The 19,915-nt window shown below is 42.2% G+C and overlaps 1 protein-coding gene across 9 annotated transcripts in view; it reads right to left on the bottom strand.

Annotated features, from left to right (window-relative positions):
• The window catches only part of LOC111080106 (phosphatase and actin regulator 4), a 91,200-nt gene that overhangs the window by 66,811 nt on the left and 4,474 nt on the right, over positions 1-19,915 (bottom strand). For 3 of the 9 annotated variants that reach the window (XM_041592945.1, XM_041592924.1, XM_041592908.1), the window contains exons 1-2: positions 16,700-17,028; positions 9,678-10,791 (exon numbers count right to left, since the gene is read on the bottom strand). The exons of 2 other annotated variants lie outside the window; for them this stretch is intronic. In XM_041592945.1, coding sequence (XP_041448879.1) covers positions 9,678-10,518 — 841 coding nt within the window. In that variant the 5' untranslated portion in view covers positions 10,519-10,791; positions 16,700-17,028. Of the gene's footprint in view, positions 1-9,677; positions 10,792-16,699; positions 17,031-19,915 lie in introns of those variants that run through there. 4 more of the 9 variants (XM_041592956.1, XM_041592929.1, XM_041592995.1 and 1 more) reach the window with 3 other exon arrangements.

The following is a 19,915-nucleotide window of genomic DNA, read 5'->3' on the forward strand; positions in this document are numbered from 1 at the left end:
AGAGGGTTACAAGAGTAGCGTATGACTGGAGCACAGCAGAGAGGGGGGCTTACAAGAGGCAAGTGTGAGTAGATAACAAGATTGGGGTATTGGGGCTGAGGGTTATACCATGTTCTTGCGGCAAAAACAAGCCATAAACAGGGGAGCCAAATGTCTGCAAAGTCAAGAAATAAGAGTGCTCTCTCTATCTCTATCTCTCTCTCTCTCTCTCTGGCACAAGACCCTGACAAATATCCATTAGATATGCGTGCGTATAAATTGTTCAAATAAATTGTTACCAGCAGTATGCATATTTTTCCTATGAGCAGATTATGCGATAAAGGGTTAGCGTTTTATCTGAATTTACACTTTACATTTATATGCAAATCCCTGGAGGGAAAATCGTTCAAATATTCATTTATTTATACACTTTTTTTTTGTACTTTTCCCTAGCCTAAGCCTAGCCTAAGTCTAGCCTCTAGTCCCTTCCCACATTCCACTGATTCCCACACTATATATCCATTTCTATCATATCCATATCGTATTCCCATTCACTGCATATTAATTTCCCATTCCCACGAATCCCCAAGAATTTTGCAATCCCCACCAAAACTTGCATTTGTAAGGTACGATCCGTAGTAGTACGAGATATATGTACAAATATACGAAATACAGACAAGATCTTATGTAAAGTTATGTCAATTGTCGTCGTGTTGTGTCTCCCCTCCAGTCGGACTGGCTTTTGAATAAACAAAGTCGCTCTGCTACTGATAACCGCACTGCAAATAAAACAGCGACAACAACAAAATATAAGAATAATAACTATAGGATTGACGACAACAAATTTATTTGCACAACGTGATGTGGTCAACAATTTGTTCAAATAAAATAAGAGGTAGCGAAGGGGGCGAGAAAAAACGACGCAAAAACAACTAAACAAAAAAAAAGATCGGTAGATGTATAAATTATTTATACGACTTGCAGAGAGTGAAAAAGTGAGACTAAAGCATGCGACAAGAGTTGTATATTTTGTCAGTCAAATAAATTATGGAAGAGGGCGACAGGGCAGACAGACAAACTGACAGACAGACATTGGATTGACACAACTTGTCAAAAGCGAAAATACCACAAGAAAATCCCAACCCAAAAGAAATTGCCGCAAAGAAAAACCCCAAAAGAAAAACCAAAAGTTAATTACAAAAGGAGGGGAGGGGAGATGGAAAGAGTTAGGTGAGGCAAATGTCAGACAGGTTCACGCTGATCCCAAGAAAGTGAAACAAACACTCGACGGTCGGACTTTGAAAAGCAAAAAGTGTAACAAATTTTTCAAAGCAGAAACCAACAGTTGAACAATTTGTTGCACGGAATATCAGTGTGGCTTGTTTGCACCTCATGCAAATTAAAGAGGATTTTGTTCAATTTTAATCTTTGAAATTACGAGTTGAGGTAGAGCAAAGCATTAGATGCTCTTTTCAGTTCCAAAAATTGCCCAGATACCCAGAGGGAAATGCAGAGAAACTTTATAATCCTCATGTGCACAAAGATAGACGACAGATAATCCACATTAAATACATCCCCTTTATAGCCTCCTCTCCATTGTCTTTTTCTTTCTACATTCTATTGCAAATTACTAATAGCCACTTTTTACAGGGCACACACTAAAAATCCACATGTCGAAGGTCACTCCGCGCTAATTGATGGCTGGAAATGCAATTACAGCGAGAGAGAGCTGCACACGCAAAGCACAATACAAAAATTCGAGCCAATTTCTGGCTGTGTCTCTGTGCTTCGACGTCTAATGCTGATTTTTGGATTGCAATATGAAGCCTGTAATTAATTTTAATCGAATGTGCAATCGAAACGGTAAGGAAAAGAGGGGGGGTAACGAGTGTGAACAGTTGGAAAAGAGGGGGGGAAGAGGTGAACAAAAATGAGGGAAACGAGTAAAAGATTGGGCGGCTGCTCTGTTCACGCCTCATGGCCCGCAGTGCACAGGCACAGAAAATGTTAAAATCGCATTACGTATACGCAACGTTGCGCACAGCGAAAAAGGGTAGGAGATTTCGTGAAGGGAGGCCAGTCGGGGCAGAGGCGTGTCTCCTAGGGCGTTTATTTGTTCAGTTTCAGTGTTCAAGCGAATGAGTGATTGAATGATTGAACGAATATGCATGAGTGTATCCCATCGCTGAAGCATAACGCACTCACGTAGGCAATGACAAGATACGCATTCAAGCTTCCATGCCAATAGATAGAGATAGTTGTTTGACATTGAATGGATATAGATAAATTAATTTATTGGGTAAGTGTTGAATGGACATTGAGAGATAAGAGTGGATTGTATATGAGTTGGGAGTTAAATGTGGGGAAAGATTGTTCTTTGAAGAGTGGCAAAAATGGCGAAATTTATATTCATTTTTTCTTCGTGTATATAACGTGAATTTCAATTTCAATTCCCACTGGAATTTCAATTATTTTTTTCAGTATTTTTTACACTTTTAATGAAGACTCTTCGACATTCTGTTGTTTTGTATTGAAATTTCCTGATTTATTTCCATTCAATTCCAATTGAAATCTCCCATTGAATGGAAATTCATTTGATTTCAACTTTTATGCAACTTTGTGGCACACACACACACACACACACAAGCCCTGCCACCTGCTAAAGGCAATCAAAAGTTCCAACTGGAGATTCCACTCTCTGCTGTAATTGCATTTTCCATTCGCCGCCCCGCCAACTAATTTTCCACCGCATTATACAACTAAATTTTCATTCTATCTCCCACAACTGATTCCTCGATTTTCCTCATCCGATTTTCCCTACCCCCTCAACTGATTTTCCATCCCATTCTCAGGAATAATCCCCCTTAATTTCCCCAAACAAATTGCTTGGCGTCTATGTCAAAGTCAATTATGAAACCAATTTTCAGAAATGTGTCGCCCGTTGCTCTACCCTCTCTCTCTCTCTCTCTCTTTCCCGTAATTGGTGGAAATTCGTGCGGATAACAATCGCTGAAAATTAAACGAAAACTCACATGGAAAATGATACAAAAAGAGAAAGGTAGATAGAGGGAAAGAGCGACACTGTAGGTGCCACTCCATGGAGACAATTTCAATAAAAGTTCCATATGAATAATGGATGAATGGCAATGAATCATCCGAGTGAATGGTGGATCGAAACCCACAAATAAACAATAACAAATTGCATATTAAATGATTGGCTATAAATCGCTAAAAGCTCTTTTCATCGCCGGACACGTGCAACTGTGTTCCATGAGGCATGCCCCCATGCCATAAAGCTGCGGCTAATTGCAATGACATTTGACATCTAATCAAAGATTCTTATGACTAGAAATATAAATGAACATGGGGACTTAATTGACCCATGAGGGCACAGGGGAATTGGGCGGCACTTAAGCCAAGAAAAGGGAGAAAAAAAGCTTCGAAAAAGGCAGAATAAAGGCAAAGTCCCAGGGAGAATTAAAGCCAAGAGAAAATGGGTATAGAAAAAGCTAAGGAAAAGTCCAAAGGGCGGGTTCACTTGCCTCATTTTTCTTTCCCAATTCCAATTCCATTTTCAAGATCTAAGACCCTCTCCTCCGCTCTCAAGTGATTCAAACAATAGTTCAACGGCCTCCTCTTCCTCCACGCTGCTCTTAGCCAATATCTTCCAATTTCGAATCCAAAGTAAAAGCCAAATATTTGCCTAAATCTTACAGCATAAATAAAGCCCAGACAAATAAAACTTTTGTATGTCTGAATTTCAATTAACATAAAAATTGTTGTGTAAAATCCTTGAACATTTTTGCTTTTTTCTCTCTCTCTCTCTGAATATTTATTATTTTTTTTGCATTTGTTTTATCAGCAGCAGCTCGACAAACAATTTGCACAAATGTGTGTCAGGGTTTGTTCAACTTTTAATTTACATTTTTTGGAGACTGAGCAAATAAAGAGGGAGGGTTCTTTGTGTGGGTTCTCGATAGGTCTATAAGTGACAGGTTGATACGGTGGAAGGTGTCAGAAAAGGTGTTGTACCACCATCTTTCGCAATTATTTATTTTACACGAAACTCCATTAATTTTCTGGAACATCAATCAACATCAATTCCCAAAATTGTTCAAATAAATCAAGTAAATCATTTTTCTTTATATTTCATTTAATTAAAAACCAATTTTTGATGTGTTTATCCATTTGCTTGTAAAATTCATCTGCCATTATCAGCTGTTTGCTTTGAATCATATTTAATGTTCATTGAAAGATAAACTTTAACAAAAGTTAATAGAAAATTTGTTGCCATTTCTGCCATTCCCTGCCGGCTTCCAGGGCATTCAAGTGACATAGAACTTTGTCCTGCCTTGGCTCTGGACAAATGGGCTCAAACTTTTTAGCTGTCAAATTGGCTAACAGCCAGGGCGATGGGCAGCGGGAGACAGTCGGAGAAAGGTGCAATAGACAGGCTCAGAGCAAGATAAATTTAAACTCAAACAGAGACAGACACAGACACACCTGGACGGTGGTGTCTGGCAAAAGTCTGCAGCGGATAAAGATGACAGACGAACGGAAATGAAAGACAACTTACTTTGACACATTTTGAACAGACTGTACTGCTGAATGAGAGCGAGAGATAGAGCGAGAGATAGAACGAGAGATTTGTCAGTGCAGAGAGACAGATAGACAGACTGTCAGAGAGACAGACCAGCAATTGATATCAATTCCGTGGATGGACTGCAAGAAATCTCTTGACCTGCAATGCAGCTTCCTCCATCCGACTGTCTGGCATTCATTTTCACAGCTCTTACTCATTAATTAAGCGGCCCATTCGAATGAAAACTGACAGATACATACATATATTTCCCCATTTGTATCAAGTAAAATTGCAATTATTTTCAATAAGTTGGAAGTTCTTTTGATTGCAAAACGGCTTTTATTCGTTCATTTTCCCCCCAACAAAAAGTTGAACTCTATCGATTGACCGATTAACATACACTCTTCCCTGATTAATGGCCATCGAAGAAACATTTTTTTGTTGTTGTTTTGTGTCTGGTTAATGGTTGATGGATCGTTTAGTGGCGGCCCTAGTCACTGTCACTAAGCAGTGCATTGCTTTGAGGGCCATTTACAGACGTTAGGGTACTACACGTTGTGTGAGCCCCATCCATCAATCATCTCTTCCGCCAGATCATCAATGGGTCATGGCTTCGATTTGTTGCTGGGTTTTCAGGTCTCTCTTTCGTTTCTATGTTTAGCTGTTAAAAGTTAAAAGTCTTTCGAAACGTTGTTTAACAAAGTTTAAGCTTGGCAGCCGCATAGACCCCCATTGATGTCTATATTGAACTCTTCATTTAAATTTGATTGTTTCCATAGATTATATGTATCGTTTGATTGTGTGATTTTTGGGTTGGGATAAGTGATGAAAGCTGGCATATGCAGATTAAGTTCCGTCATGGTTTAGTTAGGGTCTCAAAAATGTTGAATAAACTTTGATTTTGAATGTCAAAACAGCGGGCAGTTCCGTTAAAATATATGAAAGAAAAAGTAGGGCCATTGGGTAACGAAAAATAATGGTATGCAGTTAAAAATAAGGATTATGTACTCTGATTCGTTATAATATTCCTCAAAAAACCTTTTAAATACCACTAGTATTTAGTATTCCAACACTATAACTTTTATTAGCACCTTTTTTTGTCAGTCCGCAAGTGGACACTCCCTTGAGCAATCTTAACTTTATCTTTTATTTATAATATCACATGAAAAGGCACGTTTTATGCAAACAATTCTTATCGCTTAGGTCTTTCCAATCGGTGAGTAAGAGCGATAGCAAAACTTTATTTCCATAAAGTATGTATGCAAAAAGCTTTGGTTCTTATCGCGCAATCACGCAACTTAAGAACCCACAATGTGTGGAGACACCTCTAAAGCTCAAAATATTTATCTACTTTGAAGATGAAAGATCATAATACGCAATCATCTTTCATCGGTAATCATCGGCAATTATCTCTCTGGCCTGAGCTCCATTAGCACCTCCTCCACACACAAGCCAGAAAAAAAACGTCCCACAAAGAACCGTACAGAAAAAAAGTGTTGAAACGTTACGTAAGAATATGAATACCACTCACCGAGAACCCCTCCCCACCCGTCAATCCACTCTTCGCAGACAGACCAAAAATAGGAGAATTCTAATCATTTTATTGATTAATGCCGTTCGATTAGCAGAGGGCCATAAAAGAAACCAATATGGATGGGGAGAAGTTTAGGGGTAAAAAGAGACAAAGGCATGTCCAAATTTGCTTTCAATATTCGTCATCAAGAGGGAAAGAGAAAAACAACAAAAATGGAAACTAAATTTGGAAGTCAATGGAATGTCAAGAGGCAGAGGGAGGCAGTGGGGTGGAGAGTATGCTCTCGAACAGCTTCCATGTACAGCCTACCTGCTTTTATGGTTTATAAATAGCACATACCCCCTCCACCCTCTCACCACACAAAAAATTACACATGGACAATGAGCCTCCTCCCAACTCTTCGTTCACACACACACAAACCCACTCTCACCAGCACTACACAGCTAGGGCCGTCGGCTCTCTTCATATGTCAAGTTTCAAGTTCAACTTTAACCCTAGTAGGGTTTATTTACTAGGTAAACACAAAAGTCACAAAAGTTACTTTCTTGGGTACTTTTAGTATCCTTACCACATATGGTACAATTACCAAAACAAACAAAAAATAAAACTTCTCCGTTGTATATTCTAGGGTTAAGCTTGCACTCTTCTTCATTCTCATCGTCGGGCTTACTTTGTCTGCTTACAGTTACTGTTGTTGCTGCTGGCTGTCATTTGGCTACTGTGTGTCTGTTTACTCTTCACTCTCAACTCTCCTGACTCCGTCCCCTCTGCACTCTACACCTCTCCCGACAATCATTTCTACTCATATTTTTACAGCTAATGAACGGCGACTGCAGAACCGACTCGAATTGGCGTGCAAATGAAAAAGCAAAAGAAAACAAAACAAGAATGGCATCCGAATTCAATAAAATTTTGTAGTTGACTCCATGGACGGCTGCCGCCCATGGATTATGGATAGGCGGTATGGGGTAAAAGCACCAAAATAACAAAAGCAACAAAACCAAATCGATTTGTACAGCTGGGCAGAGCGACACAAGGTATGCTTTGTATAAGGTGAGGCACTGCCCGACAGAGCTCCTGCTTTAAAGGTAATAATTTCAGAATTTCGATCCCTTCTGAGAGATCTAGTCTATAAATACCGCACCTTACGACAAAACATACCTTGCACAAAGAATCGTTCCTGACTGTGATGAGCGGGGCAAGAGTGAGTACGAGTTATTGACATGGGAAATGAACAGTTTGATGAATTGAAAAACGCTTGAGTTCTAACGTACAAAAGGGGCGGATGGGCGGGTGATAGGAACCGGTTGCAGCGGCTATTGGATCTAACTGTTATTTCGATTTATGCTTTATTGAAGGCAATTTGTTGTTCCACTCTGTCTTTCTTTTTTTGCGTGCTCGAATTATAATTGCCATCGTAAGTTGCTCGCTTTTTGTTGTTTATTGATTTTACAATTTCAACAAATCAATTGGGGAAGAATATCGCCTCACATAGAGGGGATTTTTATGGCCGTATGGGAACCGCCATTGGATAATGATCCCGAGATGAATGATGACTGCAAGATAAGCAAAACCTTATATAAATGTTTAACAATTCAAACATCACATCACCAGCGAATGAAAGTAACAAATAACAACATTTAAGCGTAGGCAATTACTTGTATAAAATAATTGCAAAAATATTCAAGGAATGCGGTTAAACCGAAAGGCAGTCAGGCAACAAAGACAAGAAATATGGAAAGTGGCAGAACGAAGCCTTAGATACCCTTTAGGACTTAACGTTACCATACACAAGAAGCTACAACCAGACTTATGGCATTAGCAAAAGGAGGGACGGACGGGACAATGTCCCTGACACGTCTTACAGGTGCCAAAGTGCATTGCAAGCTTCCTATCTAAGTCATATCATCCAGTGCATGGAAGGGCATCACAAATGCTAAGCATTTCCAAAGACGTTGACAACGCGCACCCTAACACTACCACACACACGATCGAAGGCGAATGATTCATCGCCTCTCCATTGACACACTGAATTATGCATAAGCAGCAAAACTTAAACTCTCTCGCACTCCCACTCCGTCCATAGCTCGCTCTCACCCTCTCTCTCTCTCTCGCAATCACACGTGCCCTCATGAGAGACGCATTAAAAAGCAATAACAATTCTCCACTTGAACTTGAAAACTCCAACAGCACAAGGGCTGGGGAGAGAGACGGAGGAAGAGACAGAAACAAAAACAGCAAATGCAAAGCATTTTAATTGCATCTTTAAATGCCAATAAAAGACAGATAGTGGAGGGAGCGAGAGAGTGCGAGAGAGTGATGTTCCCAAAGTTTGTTAATTTGCTAAAAATAGATGCTCTCTCAATAGTTGCTGCTGCGACGTTTCCGTTGCTTGTCTTGCGGTTTTTTGTTGATTTTCTTTATCTCCTAGCCAACGGCTGAGCTGATATTTATGCCCTTGCAGAGGGTATGCTGATTTTGCAATGAAAATAAACTTAGCGCTGGACTCTCCAAACGATATGTGAGAGAATATACCAGTCGGCTTCAGCAGCAGATTTATTTATGGTTTTTTTTGCGTTTCTTTCTCTCTTTCCTCCTATAATTCCCCTATGGATCTGCTTAAATTTGTGTTTCTGCTTTGATTGATGATGCCTGATTATGAGTCACTCAACTCCGATCGGAGGTGGCGGTCGGGGCCTTGTCTATCGCATGGGAGGTGTGGCGCAAGGTAGAGCAAGACGGAAACTAAACTAAGCTGCAAAGCAAAGCAAAGCAGTGGATGGCGTAGCAGAGCACAGTGGATCGCAGAGCAGGGCAGTGGGTAAGTGGGTTAAGAGGGAAATTGATGTCCACGAGTGTCGTCTAATAATGTGTATATATTGACATGTCATGGTAATCTGATATTGTGCGATATGGGGCGGACATTATGACGATGATGACTTGTTGAATTAGTGCCACATAAACACGGAGACTGATAAAATGGTTTTGCAGAGCAGAGAAATGTAATAATAAATTAAACTGAAAATCTCTTTAAATGTTGTTTGCTTTAAACATTCCATCACAGTTTCCTCCCTTCTCGCCATGCCCTCTTCCTGCCACACCTGCCACACATCTCACGGCGTTGCTGTCTGTCCGTCCCTCTCTCTGCTATCTGTGGTATTGTTTTGCTTGGGGCAAACAGACAAAAGCGTTGACAAACCCATGGTATGGCCCCACCCACGCAGGCCCCTCTCTTCGCACTCCCCCCACCCACCACTCCACGACTCTTCTTCTGTCAAGTGCAGTGAACCGTTTTGGGGCACGTCGCTGGGCAAACAGAGAAATGGGCGAGAGAACATAAAAACACGTTTCCGTTCTGCACAAAAGCGTAAAAAAAAACAGAAACAATTTATGGCGCAAGGAAAATTGAAATAAATATAGAAAAAATATAACATTTGTTGGGTTATTTCTGTTTTATATTTGCATGCCACTCCATGTTCCTTTTTTCAGTCCTTTTCTGACCCTCTTTTTTGGGGCCTATTTTCCGTTGCTTTATCGTGTTCCCTATTCCATTCCCTATTCCATTTGGATTACAAAACTTACCACACTGACTCCCATTGATCGACATTCCCGCCGCCGCCGCTGCCTCCTTGGCCTGCTGGTTGGCTCCACTGTTGCTGTGCAGAATGTCGGAGAGGGAGAGCGAGGAGGCGATCAGCTGGCGCTTCTCCTCAAAGTTGAGGAAATCCATGGAGTTGCTACGCTGCGGCGTCACCGTGATGGTCACCGACTTTTGCATCTTGGCCACGACGCACAGCTGCTGCTCGAGATCCGCCGCAGCGGCGGCACTGGGCGAATCCGGCGGAGATCCATGTGATCCGGGTAGATCGATGCCATCCGTGAGATCGGGCGGTGGCAGCGACTGCTGTTGCTGCTGCTGCTGCTGTTGCTGCTGGGGGTGGTATGTGGAGTGGTGCATCTGGTGCTGCGTTGCCGGATGCTGGCCGTAGTAAGTGAAGGCCGACTGGGCGGTGGCGGCACTGTACGAGGGCGGACCCAGTGGCGAGTGGGGCGGTGCATGGGCCACCCGTGAGGCAGCCGCCGGCGATAATTGATAGCCGACTCCACCGCCGGGCGAACCTGCCCCCGTTGGATCGTGCGAGCCATTGATGGCCGCCACCAGTGTGGCCAGATTGTTGCGACTGGTGTTGCTACCCATCTGCGAAGGGGAGGGGCCGTACTTCCCATGCGCCTGAGCCTGGGCCTGGGCCTGGAATTTGTGCTGCTGCTGCAGTTGTGCGAGCAGTTGTTGCTGCTGCTGCTGGTAGGCCATCGGCGGATGTTGCAACTGTTGCCCCGTGCCGCTGCCACTCCCACTGCTGTTGCCACTCCCATTGCTGGCCGTCGATTGCTGGCTCTGCAACTTGTTGCTTCGCAGCGACATGGCGGTGTCTCGCTGTAGGGCACAGGCCTGTATCCGGCAGAAAGGTTCCTCTGCTGTTGCGTGAATGGAAATTGCTGTCTATCGTTTGCCCCCCATTTGTCACGTGACTTTTGTGTGGCGCACTAATTAGCAAAGGAAATGGGTAAACCCGGGCACAGCCTCGCGTGCGTGGGTTGTTTCTGCACTTCACTTTTTTTCTGCGTGTCACACTTTTTGTATAAGTTTCACTTTTCAACTGCTTAACTGCTGGTTACTCCACTTGTTGCTTAATTGCTGCAATTAGAACACTTGTTATAGAGATGGCGTTGGGGCACAGTCAACTGGCAAGAGGCAACAACAAACAGCTAATACTTTCGTCTTATTGTTTACAACATCTTTGACACACTATGCGAACTGTATTTTGTTCATTTTTCAATGATTTAGCGATCAATAATCGATAACAGTAGATCATTTATTTCCGATTTAATCTTTTGTTCAAATTAGTTTACTTGAAAATTGGAATTTCATTGATTTTCAATGACAGAGCGATTAACAATCGATAAGAGTCGATTAATTTTTAAAGATTTCACTTCTGTAACGTCGTCATAGCTTCTATAACATTTGAACTCCTTTTGGAACACTTTTTAATAATAAAACTCATCAGAAAAATAAAATTCTTTATTCTAACTCGGATTCAATACGAAGATTATATTTTCGATAATTATTTCGATAATTATTCCTATGATTTTTAGTCTTTCTCTAACAATTGACCAACTTTGACATAATCTTCAATGAAAAAGTCACCAAAATCAACGTTCAACTTCAGACAATAACAGATTTAAATCTTAGTTAAAGCTTCTTCAACACTTTAGCAACTCTTTCGGTTAATCTGCACAGCGATAAACCGCACATTCAACCCACATTCAACAGCAAACAACCAACAATCAAGCAACCAACCGACAACCACTGGAGCAAGTGCCATTCAGCAAAATGTTTTCAATTTGATGAAAATTAACTGAAAATGCAGCAATGCTGAGGCAAGCAGTGCGCCCTGCCCCAGCAGAGTGGCATGCCCCACCAACCAACCAAGCAACGAACCAAGCAAACACCAGCTGCAAACCACAAATGCAAAAGCAAAAAGCAACAACAACAATAATAGGAGGCATGGGCCACTTGTCGATGTCATCATCAAAAACGTTACCACTGCTGGCAGCTGGTTAAGATGGAAGAGATGTACGAAGGTGGGAGGGAGAGCTCTTGAAGATGGAAAGAGACTCTCTGGAGGAAGCGTATGAATGGCTGAAGAAGGGAGAGATCCAAATGGAAATCCTAGGAAATGGAGCATCCTCTCATGTGCAATGCCACTGGCCACTTGAACTGAAACAAAAGACAAAACGAACAGAAAACGAAAACGACATGGGAAGGCAGAGTGGGCAGGCTGGGAGCTCCGTTAAAGGATGCCCCAAAGGCAACAAAGGAAATGCAACCACAAAACGAGAAAGAAACAGTGTAAAAAGGGGCTCCAAATTGAAGTGTCTCGAGGGGAAATCGAGTGTAACCAAGTGGAGAGAGAGTCGGAGAGAGAGGGAAGTGGGTGCAGAGAGCGGAGTTATACCCCATTTAAGCTCTTTAAGATATCTAGATATCCAAGGAGCTATGGGAAATGTGGAAGGTCTCAAGATAAGCCAATAAATTGCATGAACGAGGGAAATCTCCATGCTTCAAAGACGAGTGTGAATTGCAGACATTGTAGAAATCCCTTCTGCACCTCGGAGAATCACAATCCTCCTCCTCCACCCCCGAAAAAAAAAAGGTCAAATGCAATGAGTTGGCAGCTCTGCGTGTCAGGCGGAGTTCAAGTTGGAAGCAGAGAACTTCTCTTATTGGAATGCAGATTGAAAAGCAGGTAGAAGTGCCATCGAACGGAGAAGTACAGGAGTGGCAGAGAGAGGGAGAGAGAGGAGACGTAAGAACACGCAAAGTGCACAGGTAAGCGGAATAGTGGAAAGGTAGGGAAAGAGGCTGATGATGACAGGATACACAAAAATACAGAACCAGAAAGGGAGGAGAGGAGAGACAGATAAAAAGGGATTGCCTGTTTTGTTCGCTCACTCACTCGCAGGCGAAGCTGCGGCCCAAAGAAGAGAACCAAAAACTACGGCGAATTGGTATGCCATGTGCGTGTTCTCATCTTTCGCCCTGCACTGCTCCCCCCACCTAGACATGTTTACGTTCCCTTTAAGTTGTACATACATTCTCCGGAAATATGAACGAACATTTTAAAGATATTTTTCTTCTCTGTTTTTGGTTACTTTGTTTGTGGCCCACAAAATATCCATCAATGTAGAAATTGGTAAGCAGAACAGAACCAAACCGATGAAAAGTGTTGGCCGAAATCTTGGCTAACTGTAACACTAGGCTTGTGATGGGCGGCGGGGAGGGGATCCATAGATGTTGTTGTGTCTGTGGTGGTGGTGGTGGTGGTGGTGGCGGTGGTTGTTCCAGTGCACTGACTTTTGCCTCGTTAGCTTACATTCTGTTTTTAGTTGCTTGTTTTTCTTCATTTTTGTTGTGGATTTGGCGCGCGACGCCCATTAAAAAGGCGGCCAGGCGAGCATTTAAGAATGAATGAGAGAGGGGGGCAGAGAAGAGTGAATGTAGAGCGGCAACAATTACAATGGGCAAACTTTTAATACCTAGAAATCGCAGGTTACAGAGGGTATATGCATTTCGACGAAAACTACAAGAATATCATCTACCGATTCACCAAAGTTCATCCAAATTGGATAGTTTATATAGGCAAAAATAAATCAACTGTTTCAGGCATAAATTGTCCTTTCTTTATTATAATTCTACATGATTTTCCAGTATATTTCCATAATAATGGGTATCCTTTAGTCGACAGTATAGTTTCTATGCTCTCAGGCCTGTTAGTTTTAACAGGCCTCTCCTCCATTCAGGCAGATACTATAGAGCAGAGCGAGTGGGACAGGCAGACAGACAGACAGACGATTGAATTAGCAAATGCGCGGCTCTACAGAGAGGCGAGGGAAGGTAGGGAAGCCCACCAATAGATATGAAGAGTGGAGTAAGAGAGGGGGTTAGCAATAGAGAGCGGCGGCATATTGCACATGTGCAACGTCAGCGACAGCGAGCGAATATTAAATATGAAGAGAAAGAAGAAGTTGGCGGAGAAGAGGGAGCAGCAAAGCCTAGAGAGAATAGGCTCTGTGTCTATCCCGCTCTAACTTGCAGGCAAGTTCATTGAACCTCATTTACAGTTCACTAGTTTAACGCCATACATTCCCCATGGGCCAGAGAGGGACGCGCACAGCGCAGGGGGCCCGGGCAAACAATGGGTGTGCAAAAAAAAAAAAATGGGGAATCGAGAAGGGAAAGCGCTGAGAAATAACTGGAGACAAAAACGAAACTAATGCGATTTGTGGTAGCAGCAGCAGCAGCAGCAGCAGCACAGATTCAAAGAGATTTCGTTTGGAGTGGCGCCGCCACAGCCGACAGCCAAAAGCAATCAAATCCAATTAAGAGCAAAAAAAATAATGGCAGCATAGCATTGGGTGGAGGGGGAGTCAAAGAGGAAGCAGAACTTTGTTTCAGTTCGAACAAATCTGTGTTTTTTTTTGTATAAGCGTCTCTGCCAATATGTAAACGCAGCAGCAGGCGCAAAAACTTTGCTCAAAGAGAGCACAACTTAAGAGTACAGCAGCAAGAGAGAGAGTGAGAGAGTTAGGGCAAACAGCAGCCGCAGTAACAGAAGTATCAGCAAAAACCCAACAACAATAAACTCTTTGACCAGCCAGCTGCTGCTACGAAGCGAGTCTCTGCACAGTGGAATGCAGGTGTTTAATTTCGCAATAAAATGGAAAGACTTAATTGCCTTGGCAGATGTGTGGGCCATGCAGAGAGTTTCAGGGAAAACAAATTAACGAAGGTTCCCAGGCTAATTCCGAATCACTGTGCCGTCACTGCCACTGCACAGTGGGACTGATAATTGTGCATGCAATGATGTAGTGTGATCAAGAAAGTGGTTGTTTGCCAGCTGTATGCTCATGCCATCCCACTGTGCCGTCATTTACACTGCACAACAATCCACAAATACAAGTGTTCGGGGTGGCTGGCGGCTGCTGCTGCTAATGGAACACAGGGCAGCGGCGGCAGAGGAAGAAACAGCGCAAATGGAAGCCGCTGCTCTGTCTGTGCCGTGTGTTGCTCTTGCTCTCTCTCTCTCTGTCTCTGCCTACAATGCACCAACAAAGCAGCAGCAAATACAACAAAAGCAAAACAGCAGCAGACAGCAAATACAACAAAAGCAATACAGCAGCAGACAGCAAAAACCAATGGACAGACAGCAGCAGCAGCAGCAGCAACAGAGGGGAGACGACAGCCTCTCATTGTAGTAGTTGTTGTTGTTGTTTTTGTTGGTGGCAGAGTCCAAAGGCAGCAAAAGTTCTGTTCCCCAAAGCGGAAGAGAGACAGACAGATGAGAGGGGGAGTGGGCCAGAGAGGGGGTGTCACAGTTAGTGCGTTCAGTATGTTCCCATAAATTTAAATTTGCGCGCAAACGGCGCCCACAACAACAACAACAAGAGTAAGAGCAGCGCAGCAGCAGCAGCCCGAGCCAGCAGCGGGATGGAGAATGAACAGCAAAAGGCAATAAAAGAGAGAATGCGTTTTCTTTTTTTGGGGGGTGGCTTTTGGGCAGGCAACTCAACTTTAGGGGGAAGCTGTGTTGTGTCCTAGGGGGGAGGGGGTAGAAATGTTGTATATAACGGGATTATGTTGGGGGTCGAAAGTCGTTGCCAGAATGGGAGAGAGGAGATATGGGGAGTGGAGCACAACAAAAAGTAGTAAAAGCAGCCAGAGGGTGTTAAACATTTCTCCACTCTTGGGATACACATACACAAGCATACAGTCGCTGTAAGGGTAAGAAGGAGATGGGCGGCGACATACTATCAAGAAGAAGAAGAAGAAAACGACGAAGAGACAACCTCACCACCAGCAGCAAGTGCCAGAGGAGCACAGAGAATCCGTCTAGACAACATTGTAAGTAGATAAAAATATTTGTTTGCCTCCTCCATCCATACCGCAGCAGAAGGAGCAAAGGAAATAATGAAGTAAGCTCTTCCTATCGCACGGTCGCTCTCACTCACTCGCTCGCTCCCACTATTCGATAAGGAAACAATTGTTACGGGTTTTTTTCTGTATTCAATGGATTGCAACATCATTAACGGTGTTTACGGATAAGATAAGGCACGCACAGAAAACGATTACCGTACATTTTTCCACTTTGCTTTACTTCGTGTAAAAATTCAATTTCGCAAAAAGGGAAATTAATTATACTACAGGAAAAATGCTCTGTCTCGCTCTCTCTCTCACGGTCATGCCTAACTGTTATTATTTGTTTATGCTTTGATTATGGCTCTCTCTTTCTCTTCTTTCCTCTTCCTCATTTGGTTATTGATATTTTTATGGCTCTCCTCTTCTTACTTTCTTGATTTTTTTTTTGTTATTGATTTCACTTTTTGTTGAAAAACATTTCATGTTTTTCTCACAAACAAAACACATTCCGAACCGCACGTGTGTTGTTGCCATTGTTTTTGTTATTTTTTGTTGTTGTTTGCCATGCGATCACACCTGTCTGGGGCTACGTCACCGCTATCGCTGGCTCACAGAACTGTTTTTGCCTATTATTTACCATATTTTCTCATATTTCTTTTATTCCCACACACTCTATTCCGTTTAAGCACATTTGTTTTATGGAAATCCAAGGGAATTTTCGAAAGAAATATACAGAAAATAGTGGGTTTCTGCATCGAAATGCATCGAGCGGGCAGCGCAGTCGCAGTCGGCTGAGAATGCGACGTCAGCTGCTGCGTCACGACGACGACGCCGCCGCTTGTGTCAGAAGTTGTAAAACCGGATTTTCCTTTTTTGGGCGCGCGCGGCTGTTGTATCGCTTATTGTTGTTGCCTTTTGCACTTTGTTTTTCGATTTGTGTTTGAAATTCCTCTGGTTTTTTTTATTGATGAAAAAATGTTAAATTGATCAGCGTTTGCTGTCTCTTTTTCACTCAAGGGCAGCGAAGCAGAGATCGCTATCGCTGCCTTTTCTTCTTCTTTCTCGCATTCTTTTGGAACGCATCTTTCTTTTCCTCTCACTCTAACACACACACACACACACTTACACTTGTTGTTGGTGGGGCGACTGCAATAACAAATTTCACAGTTTGTTGCTTGCTTTTCTTTTATTTACTAATAATTTATTAAAGCAAAAACTAACACACACACAACACACACACGAACGGAAAAACGCCAAGCGACGCGCCGCAAAAACAAAACGAAAACGCAAAAGGCGGAAAAAAACCGAAAAACAACAAAGCCGCTTCTAAATTTTGCCGTTGGCTAGAAATTTGTTATTAGCCGTGAAATTAACTTTAATTCGAACTAACTATTAATTTTTGTTGCTTTTTTTAAGCTGATTTTCGACGTTTGGCGGCACAAAACAGAGCGAACGCAACGCGCGCGACATAGAGAATAGAGAATTCAAATACATTCCACGAAATCCACACGACATCCACACTAATACCAAATCAGCTGTTTACTTTTAAATTTGCCCAAACGCGTTGAGTTGCTTGCTTGCTGTCGGGAGAGCGAATTGCTCAATTTTGCGCATGATGAAATTGTAGAAGGTGTTGTTTCCGCAGTGGGCTCTCTTTTCGAGCTTGGACGTGTATGAGTATGAACAAGACCCGAAAGAGAGGAACACACCACCACCTTATATAAGTTCTATCATGATTTTGCCTCTCAAGAAAGAGGAGTAGAAAGAAGAGAAATAAAGAGAAACCGAAGCAACATTCTGCAGAGCTGTGAGCAAAACAAAAATGTTGCCAGCAAAGGCAAACAAACTTAAATATAAGACTCTGGGTGTCAAAGATTTGATACCCTTTCGAATTTTTATTTTAATGCCAGCTATGTAAACCTATGAGACTTTGACACTCTTTTTAGAGTTCTTCTCGCAAATTGTTTATTTGATATCCACGGAATTATGCTAATCCTATGGGTAGCAATTAAAAGGAAAGGATGATGCCAATAAACTCTCATGCCCCTCAGAATCAAAACTACCTCCCCAATCTCACCAATTGAATGGAAACTGTGTCTGGAAAATGTCGAAATTACGTATCATTGAAAATCCATTTACATTCCAATTTAAAGCAAACGATAAGCAAAGAATGTTTTGTTTTGCACGCACTACACCCCACTTCCTTTTACTTTGTTTTTACACAAGCACACACCCACACACATTGAAATACAATAAACAATAGCTGGAAAATCTCTTCAAGTATTTTCCAAAGTGGCGGATGACGTCTACTATTTTTAGGCCTACATTTTATTTTGGTAATTATTTGGAAACTTTTGCACAATCGCACGGAAAAATATAAAGATACACACGCATACATAGGTACAGTGAAGTTCCCCTAGACGGAAACATGTCGTTGCAGTGATTTTGTGCAATGTTTTGGCGAAACAATTTGGAAAAATGCATTAAAATTATGAAGCTATAGCAGCTGTCCTGGTAGGGAGATGTCCCTAATGCTGAATTTCACTGTATTTTCCGTCGAAGTGTATGAAACAGAAAACGGAAGCTCTCTGTGGGTGGGAAGGGTTGCTATGGAGAGGGGGACGTGGTGACGTTGGCGCAGGAATTTTGTTTGTATTTTTGTCTTGTTTTCAAAATACAAAAATGCCGGCAAATCCATAGCAGAGCGCAAGTCAAAGAGAGAGCGAACATAAAGAGAGCAAATATAAGATAAGAGAGAGAGAGAGAGCAAAATTGACAACAGTTTTTGAGGCGCTAAAGTGGTTTGCAGAGAGTGTTTATCATTGAAGTGCATGCTAAACTGTTTGCAATGGAATGTGTGAGCATCTTAAACTGTAAGAGTAAATGTAAAACTGGAGGCGCGAAACTCGGGGGAATTTGAAATTTTTGCCGAGCGGATTGAAGGACTTTTGAGGGGTAAAAACTGTAGAAAAGGAAACCACGTGAATGTGCAACTGTTGAGAATATTGTAAAACTGTAAAATTTTGCGATAATGAGTGGAAAATATTCGCTTTTCTTTAGGGGAAAAACTATGCCTCACTCAGGTTTTGTAGCACTGTTTGGAATAGGTTTATCTGTGGTTAAAATTAAATATAAATATAATAAAAATCATATAAAAAATAATAAATTTATAATATATAAATATAAAAAAAAATTGTGTTTGGCGAGCGGTTTCCTCTTGCCTCCTACTCTCATCACAAAAAATCCCACTTCATTCCATATTCCATACAATTCATACAGCACCCACCCATACACCACCCCACGCGACTATCCTTCAACAAAATTAACTTGGGAGTCCTGATAAAAGAGCTGCCCATTCATTTTCAACTTAATTTATATTGTATTTTAGATGCAAAATGCACAACAGCCAAAGGAGAAGAAGAAGATGAAGAAGAAGAAGCAGCAGCAGAGACTGCAACAATAGAGGAATGAACAAAGGGAGAGGGGGAGTGGTGTTGAGGTAGGGGGTGCAAAGAGAAGCTGCTTTAATTTTACAACTTGACAAATTGAATGTTTTGTCGAGTGAAAACTGGAACAAAGCAAAAGAAAAAGAAAAATAAAAAAAGAGTACAAAAAAACTATTATCAGAAAACGAAGCATGGGATACCCTGCAATATTTTGGTACCCACAAAGGGATTGGAATCGGATGAAATTTATTTGCTTGGAGTAAAACTGTGCCATGTGAGCTATACGATTATTATACAGTGATGCAATAAATAAAATAAGGAAATAAGATGCTCCTGCTGCTAGTTTCAGTCAGTTAACTTTGCCCAAACCGGAACCCTCTGGAAGGGTAACCAAAGAGAAGTTAATAATGCCAAAAAGAAGTAGAAGTAGTAGAATAAACTGCAGCAAGACAAAGCAACTGTACAGAGGGCGGTGGCGAGAAGAGCGCGTGGAAAGGAGTGGAAAGGGAACGGCTACCAAGAAAACGGATTCAAAGGAACTGTTCCCAGAAATCCCAGTCTTTCTTGGAGAACCTCTTTACCCCACCATCCCCCCCCACCACTGAGCTACGATAACGATAATTGTCTCAACAAATTAACATTGCCAAAGGTCAAATTGCATTTGGCTGGGGGGAATTTCAGATTGCTTCCGTTTCATGCCGCCCACACACACACACACAATAGATACTCCCCCCACTCCATAGACTCCCTACTGCATACCACCCCCCCCCCCCCCCACACGCTCTGCTTAGATAAACGAAACCTTTATTAGTAATGCAACGCACGAATCACAAAGCAGCCATAAAGACGAGACATTGGGGGCCGAAAAAGCGAAATTAAACCGAAGACCACCCCGC

Source organism: Drosophila obscura, unplaced genomic scaffold, assembly GCF_018151105.1.
Source record: "Drosophila obscura isolate BZ-5 IFL unplaced genomic scaffold, ASM1815110v1 contig_1, whole genome shotgun sequence".
Taxonomy (NCBI): Eukaryota; Metazoa; Arthropoda; class Insecta; order Diptera; family Drosophilidae; genus Drosophila; species Drosophila obscura.